Source organism: Amblyraja radiata, chromosome 3, assembly GCF_010909765.2.
Source record: "Amblyraja radiata isolate CabotCenter1 chromosome 3, sAmbRad1.1.pri, whole genome shotgun sequence".
Lineage (NCBI taxonomy): Eukaryota > Metazoa > Chordata > Chondrichthyes > Rajiformes > Rajidae > Amblyraja > Amblyraja radiata.
In genome coordinates, this window is record NC_045958.1 from 101,063,555 (window position 1) to 101,086,711 (window position 23,157).

At 47.0% G+C, this 23,157-nt stretch overlaps 1 protein-coding gene across 4 annotated transcripts in view; it reads right to left on the minus strand.

Annotated features, from left to right (window-relative positions):
• Positions 1-23,157, minus strand: part of gak (cyclin G associated kinase) — a 129,732-nt gene that overhangs the window by 82,579 nt on the left and 23,996 nt on the right. For all 4 annotated transcript variants that reach the window (XM_033018426.1, XM_033018425.1, XM_033018429.1 and 1 more), the window contains exons 6-9: positions 13,213-13,338; positions 10,814-10,903; positions 8,921-9,056; positions 6,178-6,290 (exon numbers count right to left, since the gene is read on the minus strand). In XM_033018426.1, coding sequence (XP_032874317.1) covers positions 6,178-6,290; positions 8,921-9,056; positions 10,814-10,903; positions 13,213-13,338 — 465 coding nt within the window. The remainder of the gene's footprint in view (positions 1-6,177; positions 6,291-8,920; positions 9,057-10,813; positions 10,904-13,212; positions 13,339-23,157) is intronic.

The window sequence follows — 23,157 nt, forward strand, 5'->3', positions numbered from 1 at the left end:
CCTTGGATGGAATCGAGGGGGGAGGTAGAGGGGCAGGTGTTGCATCTCCTGCGGTTGCAGGGGAATGTACCTGGGGAGGGGGTGGTGTGGGTGGGATGGGATGAGTTGACCAAGGAGTATCGGAGGGAACGGTCTCTGCAGAAAGACGAAAGGGGTGGAGATGGGAAGATATGGCCAGTAGTGGGTTCCCGTTGAAGGTGGCAAAAATGTTGGAGGTTGGGGTCAGCGGTATGAACATGACTTCTCTAACTTCAGATAGCCCTTGCTTTCTCTCTCCATCCTCTTCCCAGTTCTCCCACCAGTCTTACTGTCTCCGCCTACATTCTATCTCTGTCTCGCCCCCTCCCCTGACATCAGTCTGAAGAAGGGTCTCGACCCGAAACGTCACTAATTCCTTCCCCCCAGAGATGCTGCCTGTCCCGCTGTGTTACTCCAGCATTTTGTGTCTACGTTCGATTAAAACCAGCATCTGCAGTTCTTTCTTGCACAAGTGTTCAGCACGAGCCTGGTCTTTGTAAAGATGCATTGGAAATGGTCCAACATAGTTTACTAAATTGCTTTGAAAGGAGGGGTTGGGGGGGAAGTAGCATTGAACAACACAGCAGAATTTGAAGAAGAGGTGATTTCATTGTTTTTGTTTGAGTTTCAGTTTTAGAGATACACGATGGAAACAGACCCTTCAGCCCACCGCGTCAACACCGACCATCGATCACCCGTTCACACTAGTTCCATGTTATCCCACTTTTGCATCCACTTTCCACACGCCACAAGCAATTTACAGAGGGCCAGCTAACCTGCAATCCAGCCACGTCTTTAGGATGCGGGAGGTAACCGGTCGCAGCGAGAAGAACGTGTAAACAGATATCAACCGAGGTCAGGATCGAACACGGGCTTCTGGGGCTGTGAGGCAGCAGCTTGGCCAGTTGTGCAACTGTGCCGCCCCATTTAAAGAAATGTGCAAGATTCCCAAAGCAATCGACAGAGTTGTTACCAAGTGGTGGCCGGAAGTGGTGGCCGGAAGTGGCGGAGCTGCCCTGCAGCTGCGGCTCGCCTGCAGTCCATTTGTCTTTTCTTTTTTTCTGTTCTTTTGTCCTGCTGTTTTAGTTTATTTCAGTTTATTTTAGTTGTGTATGTGTGGGGGGTGGTGGGAGAAACTTGTTTTTAGTCTCTTCCTTCGGGGGGGATGAGACCTTTTCTTGTCGTATTCCCCGTCTACATCTGCGCTGAGACCTAATGGCGGAGCTGGCAGCCTCCAACTGGGATCGACCTCTAGGCTCCGGAGGCAGAGCCAGGACTTACCAACGCGAGGCTGGCCGACTTCGGGGCTGTGGTGGCGTTGCGGCGGCGGCGACCCGACTTCGAAGCCTCGGAGGCTCGGCCGCGGGCCCTGTGGACTCAGCCGCGGGCCCAGTGGACGACAACATCGGGAGCTCGCAGGTCCCAGGTTGGTGACCGGTTCTCCGGAGCTCCCGCAACAACAGCTTCGTCCGCTGGACTGGAGGGTGGCAGCTTCGTCCGCCCCGGGCCACGGAGTTTGAACCGGCCCGTTCGCGGAGCTCGGATTCGACTGCGGGACCTACCATCACCCGGCGGGGTCACAACATCAGAAGCCTGGATCGCCTCAACACAGAGGGAGAACAAGGAGGGAAGAGACATGGACTTTAAGACTTTTGCCTTCCATCAGTGAGGAGGGCCTGGTAGACTCACTGTGGTGGATGTTAAATCTGTGTTTATTGTGTGTTTTGTTATTTTATTCTATGTTATGACTGCAAGGCACGAAATTTCGTTCAGACTGAAAAGTCTGAATGACAATAAAGGATACTTTACTTTACTTTACTTAAGAGACTGTTCCTCAGGTAGGGGAGCTTGCAGCCTGTGGTAATAAGTTCAGGATAGGAAGTCAGCCATAATGAGTGAGGCAAGAAATGTCCTTCGTCATCGAAATGTAGATGCTGCGTCTTTGAAAATATTTAGGCCAATGCTGACAGATGTTTGAGCACTATATGAAGCAAAGGCCATGGGGCTTTGAACGTGACATAGCTGCAGGATCAGCAGTGACCTTCCTGCATGAGAGAGCAGCTTCCGAGGACTGCTCGTGTTTTAAATTACAATGATCCCCAGGAAGCTACATGGCGACAGAATGATGATAGGAACGCATCAGGAAATTAACTTGCTCCAGGCTTGGATGCCTTGCCCAGTTGTACATTGATGCAAAATGAACTCATGACAGATGGAGAACATAAACATATCGTGCAGAGTCCACAGACAGACACACACACACGGACGCAAACACACAGAGACAAGCACAAACGGGTGCAGGCACACAGACAGACACGAACACACATGCACAGACACGAACACACACGCAGACACAAACAGGCACGCGCAGACACAGACACAAACAGGCATGCACAGATACGCATGCACACGCACGGACACACACGCAAACACAGAGAAGCGCTCGCACATACACACGCACAGACACGGGCACACGCATAGACACAGGCACACGCACAAACTGACACGGACACACACAGATAAGCACACAGGCGTAATGGCAGAATGGGCCAAAATTTAAAAATACATAAACAATCCTTTCCAAAGATTAAAAAACTTCTCGTCAAATTCTACACCTCTAAATCACAATGGAGAAAAGAAACTGAACATTGATACGTGAATGGGGTTGATTGGCAGCTTTCAGCTGTTGAGGTTCAGCTTCTCTCACACTTCCACACACACTCTGCATGGTGTAGAAGTCCAAAATCAGCCAGAGGTCAAGCGCAAGCAGTGGAGTACTGACAGAGGAGGAGAGAGGCCAAACTCACATCAGGGCAGGTTTGTGTACATCGGCAAGTCCTGCAAGTTAGTGTGAGGGCGCCAACTCCGTGGGGAACCGCAAGTACAGTGAACATTTTCAAGTATTATGTCAGTATTTTATGGTGTTTTTAGTTAACTTGAAGCTGAAATTGTTTTAACAGTTTTCAGAGTGAACCATATTTCACTTGCTTCCAACAGAAACATTTATGCACACTGCTTCTAACAGTAGTTTACTTTGGTTTAGTGATACAGCGCTGAAACAGGCCCTTCGGCCCACCGGGTCCCTGCCGACCAGCGATCCGCGCACATTAACACTATCCTACACCCACAAGGGACAATTTTAACATTTAAAATTTTACATTTTACCAAACCAATTACATAGAAACATAGAAAATAGGTGCAGGAGTAGGCCATTCGGTCCTTCGAGCCTGCACCGCCATTCAATATGATCATGGCTGATCATCCAACTCAGTAACTGATCATCCATCCTACAAACCTGTACGTCTTTGGAGTGTGGGAGGAAACCGAAGATCTCGGAGAAAACCCATGCAGGTCACGGGGAGAACGTACAAACTCCGTACAGTCAGAAGCCGTAGTCAGGATCGAACCCGGGTCTCCGGCGCTGCATTCACTGTAAGGCAGCAACTCTACCGCTGCGCCACAGTGACCGCCGCTAGTAAGCTGTTGAAAGTCATCAAGACATTCAGGGAGTCGTCAGGGCCTGTCCCACTTGGCCGTCATTTGCGCGTAATTTAAGCAACATCGGCGTCGCGACGCGTCCCAGGATTTTGTGATGTGCAAAACCTTTGCATGCCATCAGCGTGACACACAAATGGCGGCCATGCGGTTCAGGCCCTTGAGCAACAAGCCATCTCAGCTCTCATCACCATCTACCGCCTCCTAAGAGCCCTTTCGGACGCAGTCCGTGTCTGGGAAAGGCAGGTTTCTAAGGGCACTGCAGACAACAAGTCAAGTCCAGCACTATCTTGCCCAATGGTCGCAACCTTTAGACTTCAGAGATATAGTACGGAAACAAGTCTGCACCGACCAGTGCTCACTCTGTACACAAACACTATCCGACACACTACGGAAAATTTACAATTTTACTGAAGCCAATTAACCAACAAAACTGCACGTCTTTGGAGTGTGGGATGAAAGTGGAGATCCCGGAGAAAACCCACGCAGGTCACAGGGAGAACGTACATTCTTCCGAGAGACAGCATCCGCAGTCAGGATCGAACCTGGGTCTCCGGCGCTGTGAGGCAGCAACTCTACCGCTGTGTCTCTGTGCCGCCCAACCTATTGGACGCAATTCCTATTCAAGCTCCTCTCACTTGCTAAAAGAACACACACGAGCAGCAGGCTCAACAAATGCCAGATGCATTTGGATAATTATTAAATATTAAATAACAGCATGCATTTTTTTTCAACCTACTAAACTGCTGCCAATTTTCAAGATTAATTGGACAAAAATGATGGGATTAGTTTATCATTGGCATAACCTGGTACAGGGTTCATGCACACAGTGCGAGACTTGGAAAGCACGGGTCTAAAGGAAATTACTGCCCATGAGAACAAGACATCTTGCTCCATAATCGCAGAGGACTGTTGGGCACTTCAAGTCGCCTCGCCAGCAGCTGTTTGTCCTTTAATCCTTTTTGTTATTTTTTGTCTGTCTGAAAGTATATTTCTGGAGGTCCTTTAGTCATTATTATGTGGGGGTGTGAGGGGGGGAAGGGGGAAACCATTTCTCAGTCATTTCCTGGTTGAGGATGCGTCTATTCTCCGAGCCACATCTTCGCCCACCCACCTCCCCTCGCGGCCTACCATCTGGATTGGCGCGACCTTTCCTGCGACCGGCCAGAGCTTCAGCAGCGGCGCAGCACTGGATTCCATCGCGGAGCGGGGCGATGCCTTACCGGCGATCGCCGTGTGGAGCTTCAGGCTGTTTAACATCATGGAGCTGTGGTTTGCGGAGCTTCCAGCCACGGGCGATGCTGACCTTAACTTCGCGGAGTCCTGGGACCCCTTGCCTGAGTCGCCAGCATCGAATCTCCGCCCAGCTCGGCCTGTGGACTTCGGGAGCCTCGGTCTCCGATAAGAAGTGGCCGATTCAAAAACTCCAAGCCACTGAGAGTGTTCTCCTTTCCGACGCTGGAGCTCCGATCATTCCGGCGAGAGAGCCCGAAGGCCCCGACCACAGGTGGACAAAGAGGAAGAGGACGGAACTTTATTGCCTTCCCTCACATTGGGAAACGTTGATTCCGCTGTGTGGGGATGTTCATGTTAAAGTCTATCGTGTGTTGTCTTCTTTTTATTCATATGGCTGTATGGTAATTCAAATCTCACTGTAACAATTGGTGCATGTGATAATAAATGTCCCTTAAACTCTTGAACGTAAATATTACTGATTTCAGGTCAGGTCCTGGATAGACTTACATCTCCGAATAAAGATTTGAAAATTTCTTTTTTAAGGGTCTTTTCCTCCTATTCCTACTTTCTATTTTTTCTTTTCTTATATACACACTTCACGTTTTTCTATTTTCTACTATCTATTTTTCCTCTTTTTCTTCTCTATATTTTTTTTGTTGTTTTTACTTCCTTTTCAAAAACATAAAACTAGAGGTTATACATAGAATGTATTACGTTATGACATAGTTGGCACCTAAAATTAGGTACCACTGTATTGTTTTGTACTGTATTAACTTTAATAAAATAAACAAAAAAAAACAACAACAAAAAAAAAAAACTCTTGAACGGATCAGAAACATCACAGCATACACAGGTCAACAAACCTTTCACCTTGTGGCCTCCTCTGCATCAGCACAACCGAGCATAGACCAGTGATACTAAACACATGCGCCCTGTCCACCAACTCCCTTTCCCATGCCAACCATTCTGCCCTTGGCCTCCTCCACTGCTGGGGTGCGGCCAGATGCAAACGGAAGAGCCGCACCTCATATTCCGCTTGGGTAGCTTGCAACCCAATGGTAGGAACATTGAAGATAGGCACAAAATGCTGGAGTAACTCAGCGAGACAGGCAGCATCTCCGGAGAGAAGGAATGGGTGACGTTTCGGGTCGAGACCAGCAGGTTCAATAAATGTCAGATGCATTTTGATAATGACTAAATATTAAATAAAAGAAGATGGACACAACAAGCTGGAGTAACTCAGCTGGACAGGCAGCACCTCTGGAGAGAAGGAATGGGTCGAGACCCTTCGTAAATATTAAATAATAATAGCAGTTTAAATGCAATGTTTTTGATCTACGAGACTGCTGGCAAATTCAAATGAGAACTCTACACTTGTTCTCAAGCAGAGTGAGCCACCAACTGACAACCACGACACGAGTTTCTTACCTCTGTGATCGGAGATTTCAGATTAATATTCCTCGCAGCAGCTATCTCCTGCAGCTGGTTCACAACCTCAGTTATACTCGTCCTCTCCTGGGGATTTATCTTCATCATATTACCTACAGCAGTGAAAGAGAAGGGAAAATGTAGATTATCACACTAATGAAGAGGTTCACGTGTTGTATAAACACTAAGTTTAATATTTGAACACTCAGTTTAATATGTTCAAAAGGGCAAGGTGTGTTAACGCGTTGACTGCCAAGTGAAGATTAGCTCCGTCGTCTGCTGCACCCTGTCAGCTGACCACCCAGATCACACGAGAGCTCGAGCTCGACAAACGACGGTTCGAGACCAAAGTGGTTCGGCTCCAAGATGGCGCCACACTAGAGTCCGAGAGGAAATATACCCCCCATCACTCCATAACGTGGGTGGGGGGGGGGAGAGGCGGAGAGAAGAAAATCGCCTGTAATGGATTTAAAGACGCCTCCCGGCGGGCCGCGGGGAACTCGAGGCCGGAACCTTGCGGGTCGGAGCCCGTGGCCGACGGATAGTGGAGAGGTCGGTGCGGCGGTCGGTGGTGGCGCCGGCCGACGGACGAGAACGGACACATCGAAGTGAGGACGCCGCTGCCGAGGGAAGGAACAAAGGGGGGACCCAGTGTGAGGGGTGGGAGGGGGCGAAGAACAAAGGGAGACGTGCCGCGGGGGTACTTTGTGACTTTGTAAGTGCACTTTACGTGGTGACTATTTGCATACCTTGGGTATACAAGCAAAGAATTTCACTGTGACTTGTCACATGTGACAATAAAGTATTCATTCATTCATTCATTCATTCATTCATTCATTCATTTGTTCATATAGAATTCAGCAAAAAGGTGAGCGAGTGAGATCAAGTATTCGCTGACACCACAATCAGACTCAAGAGCTCACGGATAGAATGTCCAAATTATCTTGCCATCGCTTCTAATATGTTGTTTACTCCCAGAAGCAGACAAAAGTTAATGAAACTCTCAATCACTCTGCAGAGTACAATGAAAAAAGTGTTTCATCAGCAGACTAAGAAAACCCATTAGCTTAAAGGAAGCAGTGTGGCGTCGTAAACAATCACAAAGCAGCCATTCAGGTTTCGATAATTAGAAATATCCTCAGCTGAAGTCCACCTAGTTAAGTAGCACACCACACTGATATATTATGATAACATGGGCTCCACCCCCAGAGGGTTTTGCAGTCCTGCCAAAATCTGCTGCTTTTTCTCAGAGCACTCATAATCTGCCCCTCAACCTTTTTTGAATGGATTTAAAACTTCTATTTTTTTTCTTTGGCAATTAGTTTGAACTTTTTTTAAATTAAACTGTGCTGTGAAGCCTGACATTCTATGTTGGCCATTTGCTTCCCCAGTATGTGAGCGCCAGGGTTAACCATATCACAACCTACTCATCTTAGACAGAAGGTAGATAAAAATGCTGGAGAAACTCAGCGGGTGAGGCAGCATATATGGAGCAAAGGAATAGGTGACGTTTCGGGTCGAGACCGGCCTGAAGAAGGGTCTCGACCCGAAACGTCACCTATTCCTTCGCTCCATAGATGCTGCCTCACCCAGAGTTGATCCAGCATTTTTATCTACCTTCGATTTTTCCAGCATCTGCAGTTCCTTTTTAAACATCTTAGACAGATCTTCCTTATCATTTTCAAAATCACCAACACTTGTTATGCTAAGTAGTGATTATATTTTCAAGATCAAATCCTGTTATATAATACTGCCTATTTTTTGCACGTGGGATTATTCCTTTGAATTATTATATTCCTCAACAAAGAGTTATAGAGTGAAACAGTGTTGAAACAGGCCCTTCGGCATAACTTGCCCACACCGGCCATCATGTCCCAGCTCCACTAGTGGCAACTGCCTGCGCTTGGTCCATATCCCTCCAAACCTGTCCTATCCATGTACCTGTCTAACTGTTTCTTAAACAATGGGATAGTGCCAGCCTCAACTACCTCCTCTGGCAGCTTGTTCCATACACCCACCACCCTTTGTGTGAAAAAGTTACCCCTTGGATTCCTATTAAATCTTTTCCCCTTCATCTTGAATCTATGTCCTCTGGTACTCGATTCCCCTACTCTGGGCAAGAGACTGTGCATCTACCCGATCCACATCTCTCATGATTTTGTACACCTTTTAGATCGCCCCTCATCCTCCTGCGCTCCATGGAATAGAGACCCAGCCTACTCAACCTCTCCCTATAGCTCACACCCTCTAGTCCTGGCAATATCCTCGTAAATCTTTTCTGAACCCTTTTTAAGCTTGACAATATCTTTCCTATAACATGGTGCCCAGAACTGAACACAATATTCTAAATGCGGTCTCACCACGTCTTATACAACTGCAACGTGACCTCCCAATGGCATTCAGCAAATTATTCCAGGCACGCAGCAAATAAAAGCATCCTGTGTAGGGAGATGCTGGTATAAACCGAAGATAGGCACAAAATGCTGGAGTATCTCAGCGGGACAGGCAGCATCTCTGGAGAGAAGGAATGGGTGGCGTTTCAGGTTGAGACCCTTCTTCAGACCATCTAAAGCATCTGCACTGGAGGACGAGTGTTGAGCACACAATAAGTGCCACCACTTCTCCCAACCAGGTCACGGCCGCAGTCATCTAGCATTCATTGTCAGAAGATAAGATGGCGTGCCTCACATAATCAACCTCTCAACTTTGAATTTTGAAGCTATAACTTGCATTAAATACTTACGAATGAGGTCGTGAAAAACATTGTATTTCGTATCACTTGCAGGAATAGAGTACTTTCCATTCACTATTCCAAGTTTAGCTCCATCTTCAAATGGGTGTTGCTTGAAGCACAACAGGTACAGAATGCAACCCAAGGCCTAAGGAGAGACACAAGATATATCTTTAACAAACATCTGCACGTCCGTTAGAGAAACAAAAAAAATCAGCCTTCACTGACCCTCGCCTTTTGCCTCCAACACTCCAGGGGCAATTTACAGAGGGCCAATTAACCTACAAACATGCACGTCTTTGGAATGTGGGAGGAAACTGCGGCACCCGGAGAAAACCCGCAGTCACAGGGGGAACGGCACCCAAGGTCAGGATCGAACCTGGGACTCTGGAGCTGCGAGGCAGAGGCTCTTCTGCTGCGCCACTGTGCCGCCCGTGTTCTTTTGGTAAACGGGAGTTTGAATCGACAGGACCTTGACCATTCCAACAAAAAAACAAGTCTGTGCATTGACTGCAGGTCTTTTTTTTCCCTCCAATGTACAATGACGCTATCGCCAGTACGTCCAGGACCAAACAACTTCATGAATCGGAGTTACCATCAACAGTATACTCAGCACAGAAATGTTTTGACTAGAGAAAGGTCCTCATCGAACACTCAGGCTGCTCACGCAAGGCCAAATAGCATTACCTTGTGCTTGTGGTGCATACGTCAACCAGAACATGCCCATACTGTTCGAAGGTGTTAGATATGGTGTTAGGTTTAGAACATAGGAAAGTACTTCACAAGAACAGGCCGTTTTGCCCACCAAAATAACCTGCTGTTATCAGGGAAATGAACTGAACCACACTACCCCAACCAGAGAGCAGTCTTGAACGACTATCTACCTCATCGGGCACGCTCGGACTATCTTTAATTGGATTTTACTGGCTTTACCTTTCATTCAATATTATTCCCTTATCAGGTATTTGTGCACTGTGCATATAGCTCGATTGTAAGCATGTCTTTCCGCTGGCTGGTTAGCACGCAACAAAAGCTTGTCACTGTACCTCGGTGCACATGACAATAAACTCGTCTAAACTAAAGCTAAACATGATGCCAAGACCATCTCTTATCAATCTGCACGCGATCCATATCCCTGCATATCCACGTGCCTATCCAAAAGTCTCCTAAATGCCACTATGGAATCCTGCCTCAGTCACCACTCCTGGCAAGCACTCATCACCCTTTGTGTAAAAACGTGCCCCGCACATCTCCTTTAAACTTAGCCCTTCTCACCTTAAAGCTATGCCCTCTAGTATTTGATTTTTCCACCATGCAAAAAGGGTGCTGACTGTCTACCATGTCTATGCCTCTCATAATTTCATAGTTGCAATTTTATGACAGTAGGTGGTCTATTAAAGCAACCTTCAAAATTGACCCTAAACATTTTATCCCCAGCATGAGAGACTTCAGGTCCGCAGTTCTCAATTCATCTGTGGAACAAGATACACAGGGGCATTGCCTTCACGAGTAAGCCAGGCCCCAGCGAACCAGTCCGTTACATAGATAAAGATCAGTTCAGTTCAGTTTATTGTCACGTGCACCGAGGTACATTGAAAAGCTTTTGTTGACTACTATCCAGTCAGCGGAAAGACAATACGTGATAACAATCAATCAATTTAGTGTACAGACACATGACAAGGGAATAACAGTTTAGTGCAAGGTAAAGCCAGTAAAGACTTCTGAAAACTCACCACAAATTGACAAAAATAAAAATTTACAAAAATAAAGTTGTGACATTGTGAAGACGACTTTAAACTATGGAAGCAAAGTTGGTTTCCATCGTGCTTTTCTGCAAAAGGATGTACTGGGTGTAATAGGTGATTAATTTTGTTATTACAATTTTGTTAATCATTGCATACATACCCAAATATCTTGCTTCTCATTGATCGGGTAATTGGAATAAAGGTCAATTATCTCTGGTGTCCTGTACATTGGCGTTGTATTCCGTGTAATCTGTTTTGGTCAAAGAAAGGCACTCTTTACACAAATTAGTTTAGTTTAGAGATACAGCGCGGAAACAGGTCCTTCGGCCCACCGGGTCTGCGCCGACCAGTGATCCCCACACATTAACACTATCCCACACCCACTGGGGACAATTTTTACATTTACCAAGCCAATTAACCCACAAACCTGTACGTCTTTGGAATGTGGGAGGAAACCAAAGGTCTCGGAGAAAACCCACACAGGTCACGGGGAGAACGTACAAAGTCCATACAGACAGCACCCGTGGCTGGGATGGAACCCGGGTCTCCGGCGCTGCATTCGCTGTAAGGCAGCAACTCTACCGCTGCGCCACCGTGACCGCCCTACTCATTAATTATTCATTAAGGATACGATGGAACTATATTTTGTTCCAAACTGCAGACACCATGAAAGGATGGAATGGTTTACTCCAATATAAGTGGTTACATTTCACATATTAGCTTTAAGGTGCTGGATTATTTAGCTTTAAGCAGTTTAGTTTAGTTTAGTTTCATGAAACAGCACGGAAACAGGACCTTCGGCTCACCGAGTCCGCACCGACCAGAGATCCCCGCACATTAACACTATCCTACACACACTTGAGGCAATTTACATTTTACAGTTTACATTTATACGCAGCCAATTAGCCTACAAACCTGTACAACTTTGGAGTGTGGGAGGACACCGAAAATCTCGTAAAAAACCTACACAGCTCACGGGGAGAACGTACAAACTCCGTAGAGACAGCGTCCGAGGTCAGGATCAAACCCGGGTCTCTGGCGCTGAAAGGCAGTAGCTCTACCACTGCGCCACTGTGCCGCACAGTTATTTTTGAGTCATGAATTATAGGACTGATTGGAACTGGACTCGCTCAATTTAAGATTATCTAAAAACAATCACCGGGAATGATGAGACCTCCATTTAAAAGTTTTCAAAAAACACTATGCATTGAAATATCCTTGCAGCCACAGAGACAAGAGAAATTACATTTCCATAGCAATATTCTGAACCACAGAAAATCACATCACATAGAATAGGAAAACTTCACACGCACAGTCAACATTGTTATAGAGGGACAAAGAACACTCATAGTGCATCCAGCAAGATTTCACTGAACGGTATAGAAATAGAAACAGAGTTAGAGGTGTATGAAGGAACTGCAGATGCTGGTTTAAACCAACAAAAGACACAAAATGCTGGAGCAACTCAGCTCCTAGATCCACGTGATCTCCTGGTTGCTGGACACTTTAACCCCCCCACCCATTCCCAATCTGACCTTTCTGTCCTGGGCCTCCTCCGTTGTCAGGGTGAGGCCCAGCGCGAATTGGAGGAACAGCATCTCATATTTCACTTGGGCAGCTTACACCCCTGCGGTATGAACATTGACTTCTTTAACTTCAAGTAGCCCTTGCTTTCCTTCTCTCTCCATCCCTCCCCCTTCCCAGTTCTCCGATCAGTCTTCCTGGCTCCTACTACATTTTGTCTCTGCTTTGTTGTTGCCTTCTCCCAGCTAACTATGATCTATTCTACATGTTCCTTGATCTTCATTCCCTTTGCCCTGTTTTCACACCTTCACAATTCCTCATCTATCTATCTCCCTCCTCCCCCTGACATCGGCCTGAAGAAGGGTCTCGACCCAAAATGTCACCCATTCATTCTCTCCAGAGATCTGCCTGTCCCACTGAGTTGCTCCAGCATGTTGTGTTTAAAGGGCCTGTCCCACTTAGGCTATTTTTTAGGTGACTACAGGCGACTAGGCTGTCGCCACATGGTCGCCGGGGTGTAGCCTGTATGGTTGTGAGTCGTCTCCTCAGTCGCCCAAAGAGTCGTAGCGTCTTTCTGGTCGCCGCTGGATTTTCAACATGTTGAACATTTTTCGGAGACAGTCGGCAACAGTGGGTTTGACGCCAATGCGCGTAGCTTGACTTCTCCTGACGTATGTGCTGTCGTAGTTGTTACCAGGTTAACGTAGGTTGTCGCCAGGTGACGTAAGTTGTCGCCGGTGCTGGCTTCATTTTTTGTTGTTGTTAAAGTATTGATTCTAATTCAAATTTTATGTTGAAGGGGCGTTCAGTCGACGGTTTTTCGGCGACCTGCTATGGCTAAGACAGTCGCCGGCAGTCACCTAAAAATAGCTAAGTGGGACAGGCCCATAACAGAGGTAAATTTAATATTCACGTTAGTGAGGCAATGATATTGCCCTGCACAATGGGTAGTCCATTGGCTTTTCTAAATATCTGCAGTGTGTGCTCTGTGCCATTCAATGTGCCACCACGATAAACAGTAGAAAACACTCTTACCTCCTCTTCTACCATTGCCCTCTGTTGTGCGGACCAGCTATAGTCTGGATAGTGCGCGATGCTGGTGGCACTGCCAAAATCACACAGCTTGATTGTTCCTTGGTTACTGACCAAGAGGTTTTCAACCTGTATTAAGAGATGAACCGCACAACAAAATTAGGATGTGTAACCGTCAACAAGAAATTCAATACACAACGATCACAGCAGCTTTCCACTGTTGGCTGAATCTTGAGTTAAGCAATTACTCATACATTTCTTGATTTCTCTGTGCACTTAGGAAAGCACTCATCTCCTGATTTTTCAATGAGCTTTTCATTATCGGACATTTTTTGTTGTTGTTTTAAAACTTCTCCTAAATGCCACCAACAACCGTGGAGAGCACCGATAGTCTGTCGTGAGATTTGCAACCCGAATTTTGAACAACAGGTCTTATTAAGTCACACATATCAACAAGTGCTTCCCAGGTTGAAACCATCGTACTTAAAGGGTCACAAAAAGATGGAGTAACTCAGGCAGGCAGCAACTCTGGAGAAAAGGAACGGCAGATGTTTCAAGAAGGTCGAGACCCTTCTTCAGGCTGATCCTTCTGTCCAGAGATGTTGTCTGTCCCACTGAGTTACCATCTCCGGTGTCTATATTCAGTTTAAACCAGCATCTGCAGTTTCTCCCCTAGCATATCCCCCCAAATTTGAGGAAGGACATTCTTGCTATTGAGGGTGTGCATCGTAGGTTCACCAGGTTAATTCCCGGAATGGCGGGACTGTTAAATGTTGAAAGAATGGAGCAACTGGGCTTGTATACACTGGAGTTTAGAAGGATGAGAGGCAATCTTATTGAAACATATATGATTATTAAGGGATTGGACACGCTAGAGGCAGGAAACATGTTCCTGATGTTGGGGGAAGTCCAGAACCAGGGGCCACAGTTTAAGAATAAGGCCATTTAGAATGGAGATGAGGAAAAAGCTTTTTAACCCAGAGAGTTGTGAATCTGTGGAATTCTCTGCCTCAGAAGGCAGTGGAGGCCAATTCTCTGGATGCTTTCAAGAAAGAGTTAGATCGAGCTCTTAAAGATAGTAGTCAAGAGATATGGGGAGAAGGTAGGAACGGGGTACTGATTATGGATGATCAGCCATGATCACAGTGAATGGCAGCGCTGGCTCGAAGGGCCGAATGGCCTACTCCTGCACCTATTGTCTATTGTCATACTTAAATGGTCAGCACTCAAAAACTGTCCCCCGCGAGAGCTGTGATTTTCACGGACTTTCACGTTGCCTTAAACGTTCACCTTTGAAGGTCAGGTCACCATCATTCTCATACCTCCTCAACTCAGGGCCATAGCAGGCTGCTGATCTCTACCACCTCTCAGTTGGCTGTTCACCATTGCATCATCTGCACTGTCTACAACCCTCGGAGGGAGGCAGAGAGGGCTTCGGCACTGCTGTCGGGCATTTTGGAAATCCAAGTAAGATGAGTTGGTTCTGGACCTACCTGATCTCCCGGTTGCCAAACACTTTAATTCCCCTTCCCATTCCCACACTGACCTTTCTGTCCTGGGCCTCCTCCACTGTCAGACTGAGGCCCAGCGCAAATTGGAGGAACAGCACCTCATATTTCGCTTTGGGCAGCTTACAACTCAGTGCTATGAACATTGATTTCTCTAAATTCAAGTAAGACCCTCCATCCCTCACTCACCCATGTCGTACCAGCTTCAAAGTCGTCTTGTTGAGTCTCATTGTCAATTTTCATTTTCACCTACACCTCAGCTAACAATGGCCCTTCTCCTTTCTCATCGTAACTTTTTTGCATATCTTTCATGCATTTGTTCTTTATCTCTTTACATCACTGTCTATATCTTTTGTGTCCCTTTCCGCTGACTCTCAGTCTGAAGAAAGGTCTCAACCAAAAACAGCACCCATTCCTTTTCTCCAGAGATATTGGTCTGTCCCACTTACGCAACTTTTTCGGCGACTGCCGTCACCCGTCATAGGTCGTTGCAGGTCGCTGAAAAATTTCAACATGTTGAAAATCCAGCGGCGACCAGAAAGACGCAACGACTCTTTGGGCAACTGAGGAGACTATTCACGACCATACAGGAGGCACCCAGGCAACATGTCGCGGGGTGAAGCCAGTATGGTCATGAGTAGTCAACCAAAGAGTCGTACCTTGTTCTGGTCGCTGGATTTTTAAAGTTGAAAATTTTCGGTGACCTATAACAGGTGCCGGCAGTCGCCGTAAAAGTCGTGTAAGTACCAGCTGCCTCCACCTTCAGCCTGGTATCTTTTTGTTTTTTTGTTTTTGTTGTTATGTTGAAGTGTGTTTTTTATTTTTTTTTAAATGTTTTGATGTGGGGGAAGAGGGTACGGTAAGTGGATCGCCGTCTGGAGCCCGGAGTGCTGGGCCTGCGGCACCGACATCCTGGAGCTGTGGTTCACAGAGCTCCCAACGCGGGCGGCGCTGACAAACATCATGGGGTCCTGCGACTCTGCCCGGCTCGGCCTGCGGACTCGGGAGCTGCGGACTCCGGTGGGAAGCGGCTGATCGGGAGGTCCGGGCCGCTGAGGAGGATTTTCACCGTCGGGGTTCGGCGTCGGCGTTCTATCAGCCCGGCGAGAGGGCCTGAGCATCGGGCCGCCTGGGGTGGCGACTGCGGGTGCTCGGAAGGCCCCGACCACGGGTGAACATCTGGGAAGATCGGAGGGGAGACTGGCTGGACTATGGTGCCTTCCTCACCTTGGTGCCATTGTGTTATGTTGTGTCGTGGACTTTGTGTTTGTGCTTTTTTTTTAAATTCTATTTTATTTTTAATATGTTTTATTATTTATTTATTTTTATGATACTGACTGTAAAGGGAAATTCATTTCGTTGTCTCTAATTGAGACAATGACAATACATTTGAATACAATACAATACAATACAAAGTAAGTGGGACAGGCCCTTTACTGTCTGACCCGCTGAGTTACTCCAGCTTTTTGTGCCTATCTTGAATAGGTTATACCGAAGATAGACACAAAAAGCTGGAGTAAAGGACCTGTCCCACTTGGCCGTCATTTGCGCGTAATTTACGCGGCATCATTTACGCCTCATGACACGCACGTGATGCACGCATTACGCGCGCATGGTGCGTGATGACATAGGCAGTGATGAGTGGCCGCGCACGGCGTTGCAGGATTTTGTGATGTACAAAATCTTTGCGCGCAAATGACGGCCAAGTGGGACAGGCCCTTAACTCAGCAGGACAGGCAGCTTCTCTGGAGAGAAGTAGGTTATAGTCTGTTTAACCTTAGAGCTCAACCTAAAACAGCAACATTTTCTGGGAAATGCCAATCTGCAACTGAAAAGCATCCATTTCAGCATTTCAATTGCTGTATACCAAAAGAAAATGTTTAGATAATAGCACTCTGTGATGTTTGAAATAAAAGATATCCAAGACTATGCCTGTGTCTATACTTGCAGGCCTCCTCCTGTCCGGAATGTCTGAAAAGCATGGCTAATAATAACAAAACAACTCAAGCCCTGTAAGGAGAAACAAAGAACTGCAGGTGGTGTCCTATACCAAAGATAGACACAAAGTGCTGGAGTAACTCAGCGGGTCGGGCAGCATCCCTGGAGAAAGAGACGGGAGATGTTTTTCGGGCCGGGCCGACAACAAACGTCATCCATCATATTCTCCAGTGATGCTGCCTGACCCGCTAAGTTACTCCAGCACTTTGTGTCCATCAAGCCCTGTAAGGTCTGGTTCAACTTCTACACAAACTATGATTGTGATTTGGTACTGAAAATGGGGATCTACATATCAGAAGGCACAGAGATCTTATGACGGACAAAAATTATGCATTTACTTTTAAACAAAAACCTAATACCATAGGAAATAGATTATTGCCCTTTCTCTCTAAGCAACTGGCAGAGTGAATAATCAGGGATATTAATGTTAATGAATTCCTTACATTACATGCACAGAAACAAGCCACGTGTGCAGTGGCATTTGCACCAGGAGAATCCAAACGTACACATTTCAGCTTTCCAGCCAAACCTTTCATGCTAATTTCCACATCGATCTAATAGCTTCCATTTTCAAAGCATCCAAACTCCTTGCCTCAGTTACTTCCCATGTTCCACTTTCTTACATATACAAATAACATCAATGCTATTTATTTGCACTAAACGTAGTATATTTTATCCTTTATCTGTTCTCTGTGGACGGCTTTACTGTATTTATGAAAAGCATAGTGTTTTCTTTAACTGGATAGCACGCAAATAAAAGCTGTTCACTGTACCTCGGTACAGGTGACAATAATAAACTAAACTACACTAGAGAAAAACTAGGGGCGGCACAGCGGTAGAGTTGCTGCCTTACAGTGCTAGAGACCCGAGTTCAATCCGGACTATGGGTGCTGTCTGCATGGAGTTTGTACGTTCCCCCTGTGACCCCATGGGTTTTCTCCGGGTGCTCCGGTTTCCTCCCACATTCCAAAGACGTGCGAGTTGGTAGGTTAATTGGCTTCAGTAAAACCGTCCCTAGTGCGTAGGATCGAACAAGTTTACGGGATGATTGTTGGTCGGCACGGTCTCGGCGGGCTGAAGGGCCTGTTTGCATGCTGCGTCTCCAAAAGTAAAACTAAAAAAGTAAAACGATGTCTCATTTCCCCGCTGAACTCATTTAGAGGTAATGATGTTGGACATGGCTCCAAGTTTTAAATCCTCCAAACACAGAATTATTCTCAACATCCATTCCCTGTATCGCCCAAACATTTTACAGATATTTAAAGCTTCCTCCCTTTGGAAAGGGTCTTTCTAGCTATTTATCCGTTCCAAATGTCTGCTTAAACATTATACTATCTTTGTATGTCCAGTTTTGTATTTCCTCCAGTATTGCTCTGTGATTTTATTGATTCAAAATCAATGTTGTTTAACCAAGTTGTTTTAAACAGTTAACCTGAGTTCAATAGACCTGAACGTGATACCTCCAGAAATAAATCCCAGTGCGCTGTGCCCTCAATTTTCAACAGATTCTATTACCTATCTCCTTAACACCCGTCGCTCATTTGGTTAATATCCAAAGTGCAAGCGATCTTTCTATCGTGTTTCTATCCAAGCATGCCACACATATTTGCCCTGTAAACCTCCATTCTCTGAGTTTTCTCATTCTTGGAGAAATAATGCATTCCTTCTCAGTTTAATATCTGATACTTTCTTGTTCCCAAGTCCAAATCATTGATGCCATTTATGAAACACTAACAACTGGTTAGATTCTGGGAAGGTGAAAACATTTCGAATAGTTACACGTGCATATTTATTTTCAACCATTTCCCATTCGCAAAACTTGAAGCTACATTTTAAAGAAATGTCTCCGGGAAGGAAGGGAGGCCCAGCACACAATATTCCAGAGTCAGCCTCCACATAATTGGCATAAGGGGCGGCACGGTGGTGCAGCGGCAGAGTTGCTGCCTGACAACACCAGAGACCCCGTTTCGATCCCGACTACAGGTGATGTCTGTACGGAGTTTGTACGTTCTCCCAGTGACCGCGCGGGTTTTCTCCAGGTACAGGTGCACAACCTTTTATCCGAAAGCCTTGGGACCAGACACTTTTCGTAATTCAGAATTTGTCGGTCTTCGGAATGGAATTTTTTTAGCGTAGATTTTAATGGCTGGCTCAGTGGTAGAGTGCTCGGCTCATATCCGCAAGGTCGCGAGTTTGCGCCTTGATCCCGGCAGTAAACTCGGTCGCGAGTTTGAGTCTTCAATGTAGTTTTTTCTTGCAGAATAAATGTTTGTATGAAATGCAGTGTAGGAGAGGTGTACTGACTGTGTGGGCAGAACTTTGGAAGTGATTGCCCACCAGTCTAAAAAGCCGCTGTGTCTCCCTGTCCCTGGGGCGATCAAACAGCACAATACCCCCCTCCCCCTCCAACTCCAGAGGAATCCGCTCCCCGATGGGCCGCTACGGCGACAAGTGGCAGTTCGCCCACAGCCCCAGCTGCGCCCCCTCATCCGCCACCCCAAGAACAAGACGTACCTTGCACACCATCAGCTTCTGCCCCTACGTGTTCCTCTGGAGTTGGAGCGGGGCTGGGCTGGAGTTGCTGCTGGCTGTGGGTCTCTGGGATCTCCGTGCTTGCAGTGGGCCTGGGGGTCGGTGTCCCGTTGGTCCTGACGTCTCCGGCCACCCCCCTGGACTGGAGCTGAGACTGGATACTGTACCGCCCTTGCCCCCTCCCTCTGCAACAGCAAACAACCCCACTCTCCTGCAAGGGCGGTACAGTTCCCGGAGGATGGCAGGTGGCCGGAGACGTCAAGACCAACAGGAACCCGCTCCCCGATGGGCCCCTACGACGCCCCGAGCTGCGCCCCGTCATCTGCAACCCAGGTTCCTCTGTAGTTGGAGCGGGGCTGGGCTGGGCTGCTGTTGGCTGTGGGTCTCTGGGATCTCCGTGCTTGCAGTGGGCCTGGGGGTCGGTGTCCCGATGAGGGGGCGCAGCTCGGGGAACGGCTTCTGGTGGTCCTGACGTCTCCGACCAGTTTGCAGTTTTCCTCTGGAGTTGGAACGGGGCTGGGCTGCTGCTGGCTGTGGGTCTCTGGGATCTCAGTGCTTGCAGTGGGCCTGGGGGTCGGTGTCCCGTTGGTCCTGACGTCTCCGGTGACTGGCACGGTCCTGCTGCAATCGCCGACTTGAAGACAGTGCAAAGCCCCCACGCCGGTGCAGAGGGGAGGGAAGGGGTCACACACATGGCCGGGAAGCAGAGGGGTGTAGGTGGGGTGAAACTGAAGCGAGCGACAATCTGCTGCTGCCTGCCCCGCTGAGTTAAAAAGTTCCCACGCAAGACTCACGAAACACTGTGTATCGTGAGTCTACCGTGGGAACTTTTTAACTCAGCGGGCAGGCAGCAGCATATTCTCAATTATTAACCCTCCCGCGCAATATACCCTCACCTTCTCTTTTATGAATGGGGATTTAGTTCCCCTTTCTTCGAGGACCGACCGGAGGTTCCGCTGTCACCTCTGCGGGCCGCCCTCGGTGAACGTTTTCAAGGACCTTTCTTCAAGGACCGAAAAAATGGCCGCTATTCGGAGGTTTTCGTTATTTGGATCTTCGGATAAAAGGTTGTGCACCTGTACTCCGGTTTCTCCCCCACGCTCCAAAAACATACAGGTTTGTAGGTTAATTGGTAAAATTGTAAATTGGTCCCAATGTGCAGGATGGTAATAGTGTCTGGGATGATCACTGGTCGGTACCGACTCGCTGGGCCGAAGGGCCCGTTTCTGTGCCGCATCTCAAAGGTCCAAAGCAAAGTAAAGACAACTCCCTTCGTGTATTCAAATTAACTTTAAAAAATATCATAATAGTTGCTTTCCAACTTGCTTGCTGCATATGCACATTAATGTTCAGTGATTTGTCAACACCAGCAGCTTTCAACTTATCATCATTTAACAAAAAATACTCCGTCTTAATATTTTTTCCCACCATAATAAACAACCTCACATTGTATCGGATGGAACTGCAGATGCTGGTTTAAACCGAAGATAAACACAAAATGCCGGAGTAAGTCAGCGGGACAGGCAGCATCTCTGGCGAGAAGGAACGGGTGGCGTTTCCGTTCGAGACCCTTCTCCACACCCGAAACGTTCCTTCTCTCCAGAGCTGCTGCCGGTCCTGCTGAGTTACTCCAGCATTTTGTATCTAAACTTGCATTTTATTCAGACACGACCTTGCTCATTCACCTGGCCTGTCAATGTTACCCTTAAGCCACTGAGTATCCTCCTCACCGTTCACTAGCTTGATCTCATCCGTCCTTTCTTACACATAAACAGGCCCTTCGGCCCAAATTGTCCATGCAGCCCAAGATACCCGATCATGATTCCTCATCCAAATAACTCAAACAGGTCATAAACAGCTGGGGCCCAGCACCACCAACAGCACAAACTCCTGATCTTAACCTCACAACTCGGTGGCACGGTGTCGCAGCGGTAGAGTTGCTGTCTTATAGTGCTTTCAGCGCCGGAGACCTGGGTTCGACCAGACTATGCGTACTGTCTGTACGGAGTTTGTACGTTCTCCCCGTGACGGCGTGGGTTTTCTCCGATATCTTCGGTTTCCTCCCACACTCCAAAGACGTGCAGGTTTGTAGGTTAATAGGCTCCGTATCAATGTAAAATTGTCCCAAGAGGGTTTAGGATATTGTTAATGTACGGGGATCGCTGGTCGGTGCGAACCCGGTGGGCTGAAGGGCCCGTTTCTGCGCTGTATCTCTAAATTAAACTAAACTAAAACTCCTGTTCGTCTTTTCATTAACCAATTGGCTGCATGGCGCCGCAGCAGTAGAGCTGCTGCACTTACAATGCCTATTGCTCCAGAGACCTGGGTTCAAGCCCGACTACGGGTGCCGTCTGTGCGGAGTTTGTACGTTCTCCCCGTGATTTTCACCGAGATCTTCGGTTTCCTCCCACATTCCAAATACATACAGGTTTGTGGTTTAAGTGGCTTGGTATAAATGTAATTTTTTCCCAGTAAGCGTAGGATAGTGTTAGTGTGTGGGAATCTATGGTCAGTGCGGACAGTGGGCCAAATCCCACGCTGTATCTCTAAACTAAAGTAAACAATCCTTAATTAATGCCAATATAAAACCCCAAGCAAGGGCTTAGGTAGTTTAACAGGAAGAACTAACAACAGTTAACAAAGATTTGTTTAAATGCCAGACAACCGGTTTGGACGACTTACTTTCAGGTGATCAACAATGTAGTATCAGGAGTATTGTGGCATACGCACCTGCAGTATTGTGTGTAATTTTGGTCTCCTAATTTGAGGAAGAACATTCGTGCTATCAAGGGAGTGCAGCGTAGGTTCACCAGGTTAATTACCGGGATGGCGGGACTGACATGATGAAAGAATGGGTCGACTCGGCTAGTACTCACTGGAATTTAGAAGGATGAGAGGTATTCTTATGGAAACATATAAAATTCTTAAAGGATTGGACAGGCTAGATGCAGGAAAAATGTTCCCCATGTTGGGGGAGTCCAGAGCCAGGGGTCACAGTTTAAGTATAAGGGGTAGGCCATTATACCCATTAGACTGAGATGAGGAAAAAATGTTTTCACCCAGAGAGTTGTGAATCTGTGACTTCTCTGCCATAGAAGGCTGTGGGGGCCAATTCACTGGATGTTTTCAAGAGAGAGTTCGATTTAGCTCTTTGGGCTAAATGAATCAAGGGATATGGGGAAAAAGCAGGAACAGGGTATCATTTTAGATGTTTAAGAAAAAACTGCAGATGCTGGTAAAATCGAATGTAGACACAAAATGCTGGAGAAACTCAGTGGGTGAGGCAGCATCTATGGAGAGAAGGAATTGGCGAAGTTTCAGGTCGAGACACTTTTTAAGACTGATGTCAGGGGAGGGGGTAGAACAAAGAAATAATGTAGGTGGAGACAGTGGGACTAGTAGAAGGACTGGGAAGGGGGGAAATGAAAAGAGCGAGCAAGGGCTACCTGAAGATAGTCAATGTTACATAGAAACCTAGAAAATAGGTGCAGGAGGAGGCCATTCGGCCCTTCGAGCCAGCACCGCCATTCATTGTGATCATGCCTGATCGTCCCCAATCAATAACCCGTGCCTGCCTTCTCCCCATAGCCCTTGATTCCACTAGCCCCTAGAGCACTATCTAACTCTCTCTTAAAACCATCCAGTGATTTGGCCTCCACTGCCCTCTGTGGCAGGGAATTCCACAAATTCACAACTCTCTGGGTGAAAATGTTTTTTCTCACCTCAGTCTTAAATGGCCCCCCCTTTATTCTAAGACTTGGCCCCTGGTTCTGGACTCGCCCAACATTGGGCGAGTCCAGAAAAAGAACATTTTTCCTGCATCTAGCTTGTCCAGTCCTTTTATAATTTTATATGTTTCTATAAGATACCCCCTCATCCTTCTAAACTCCAAGCCTATGTTCATACCACT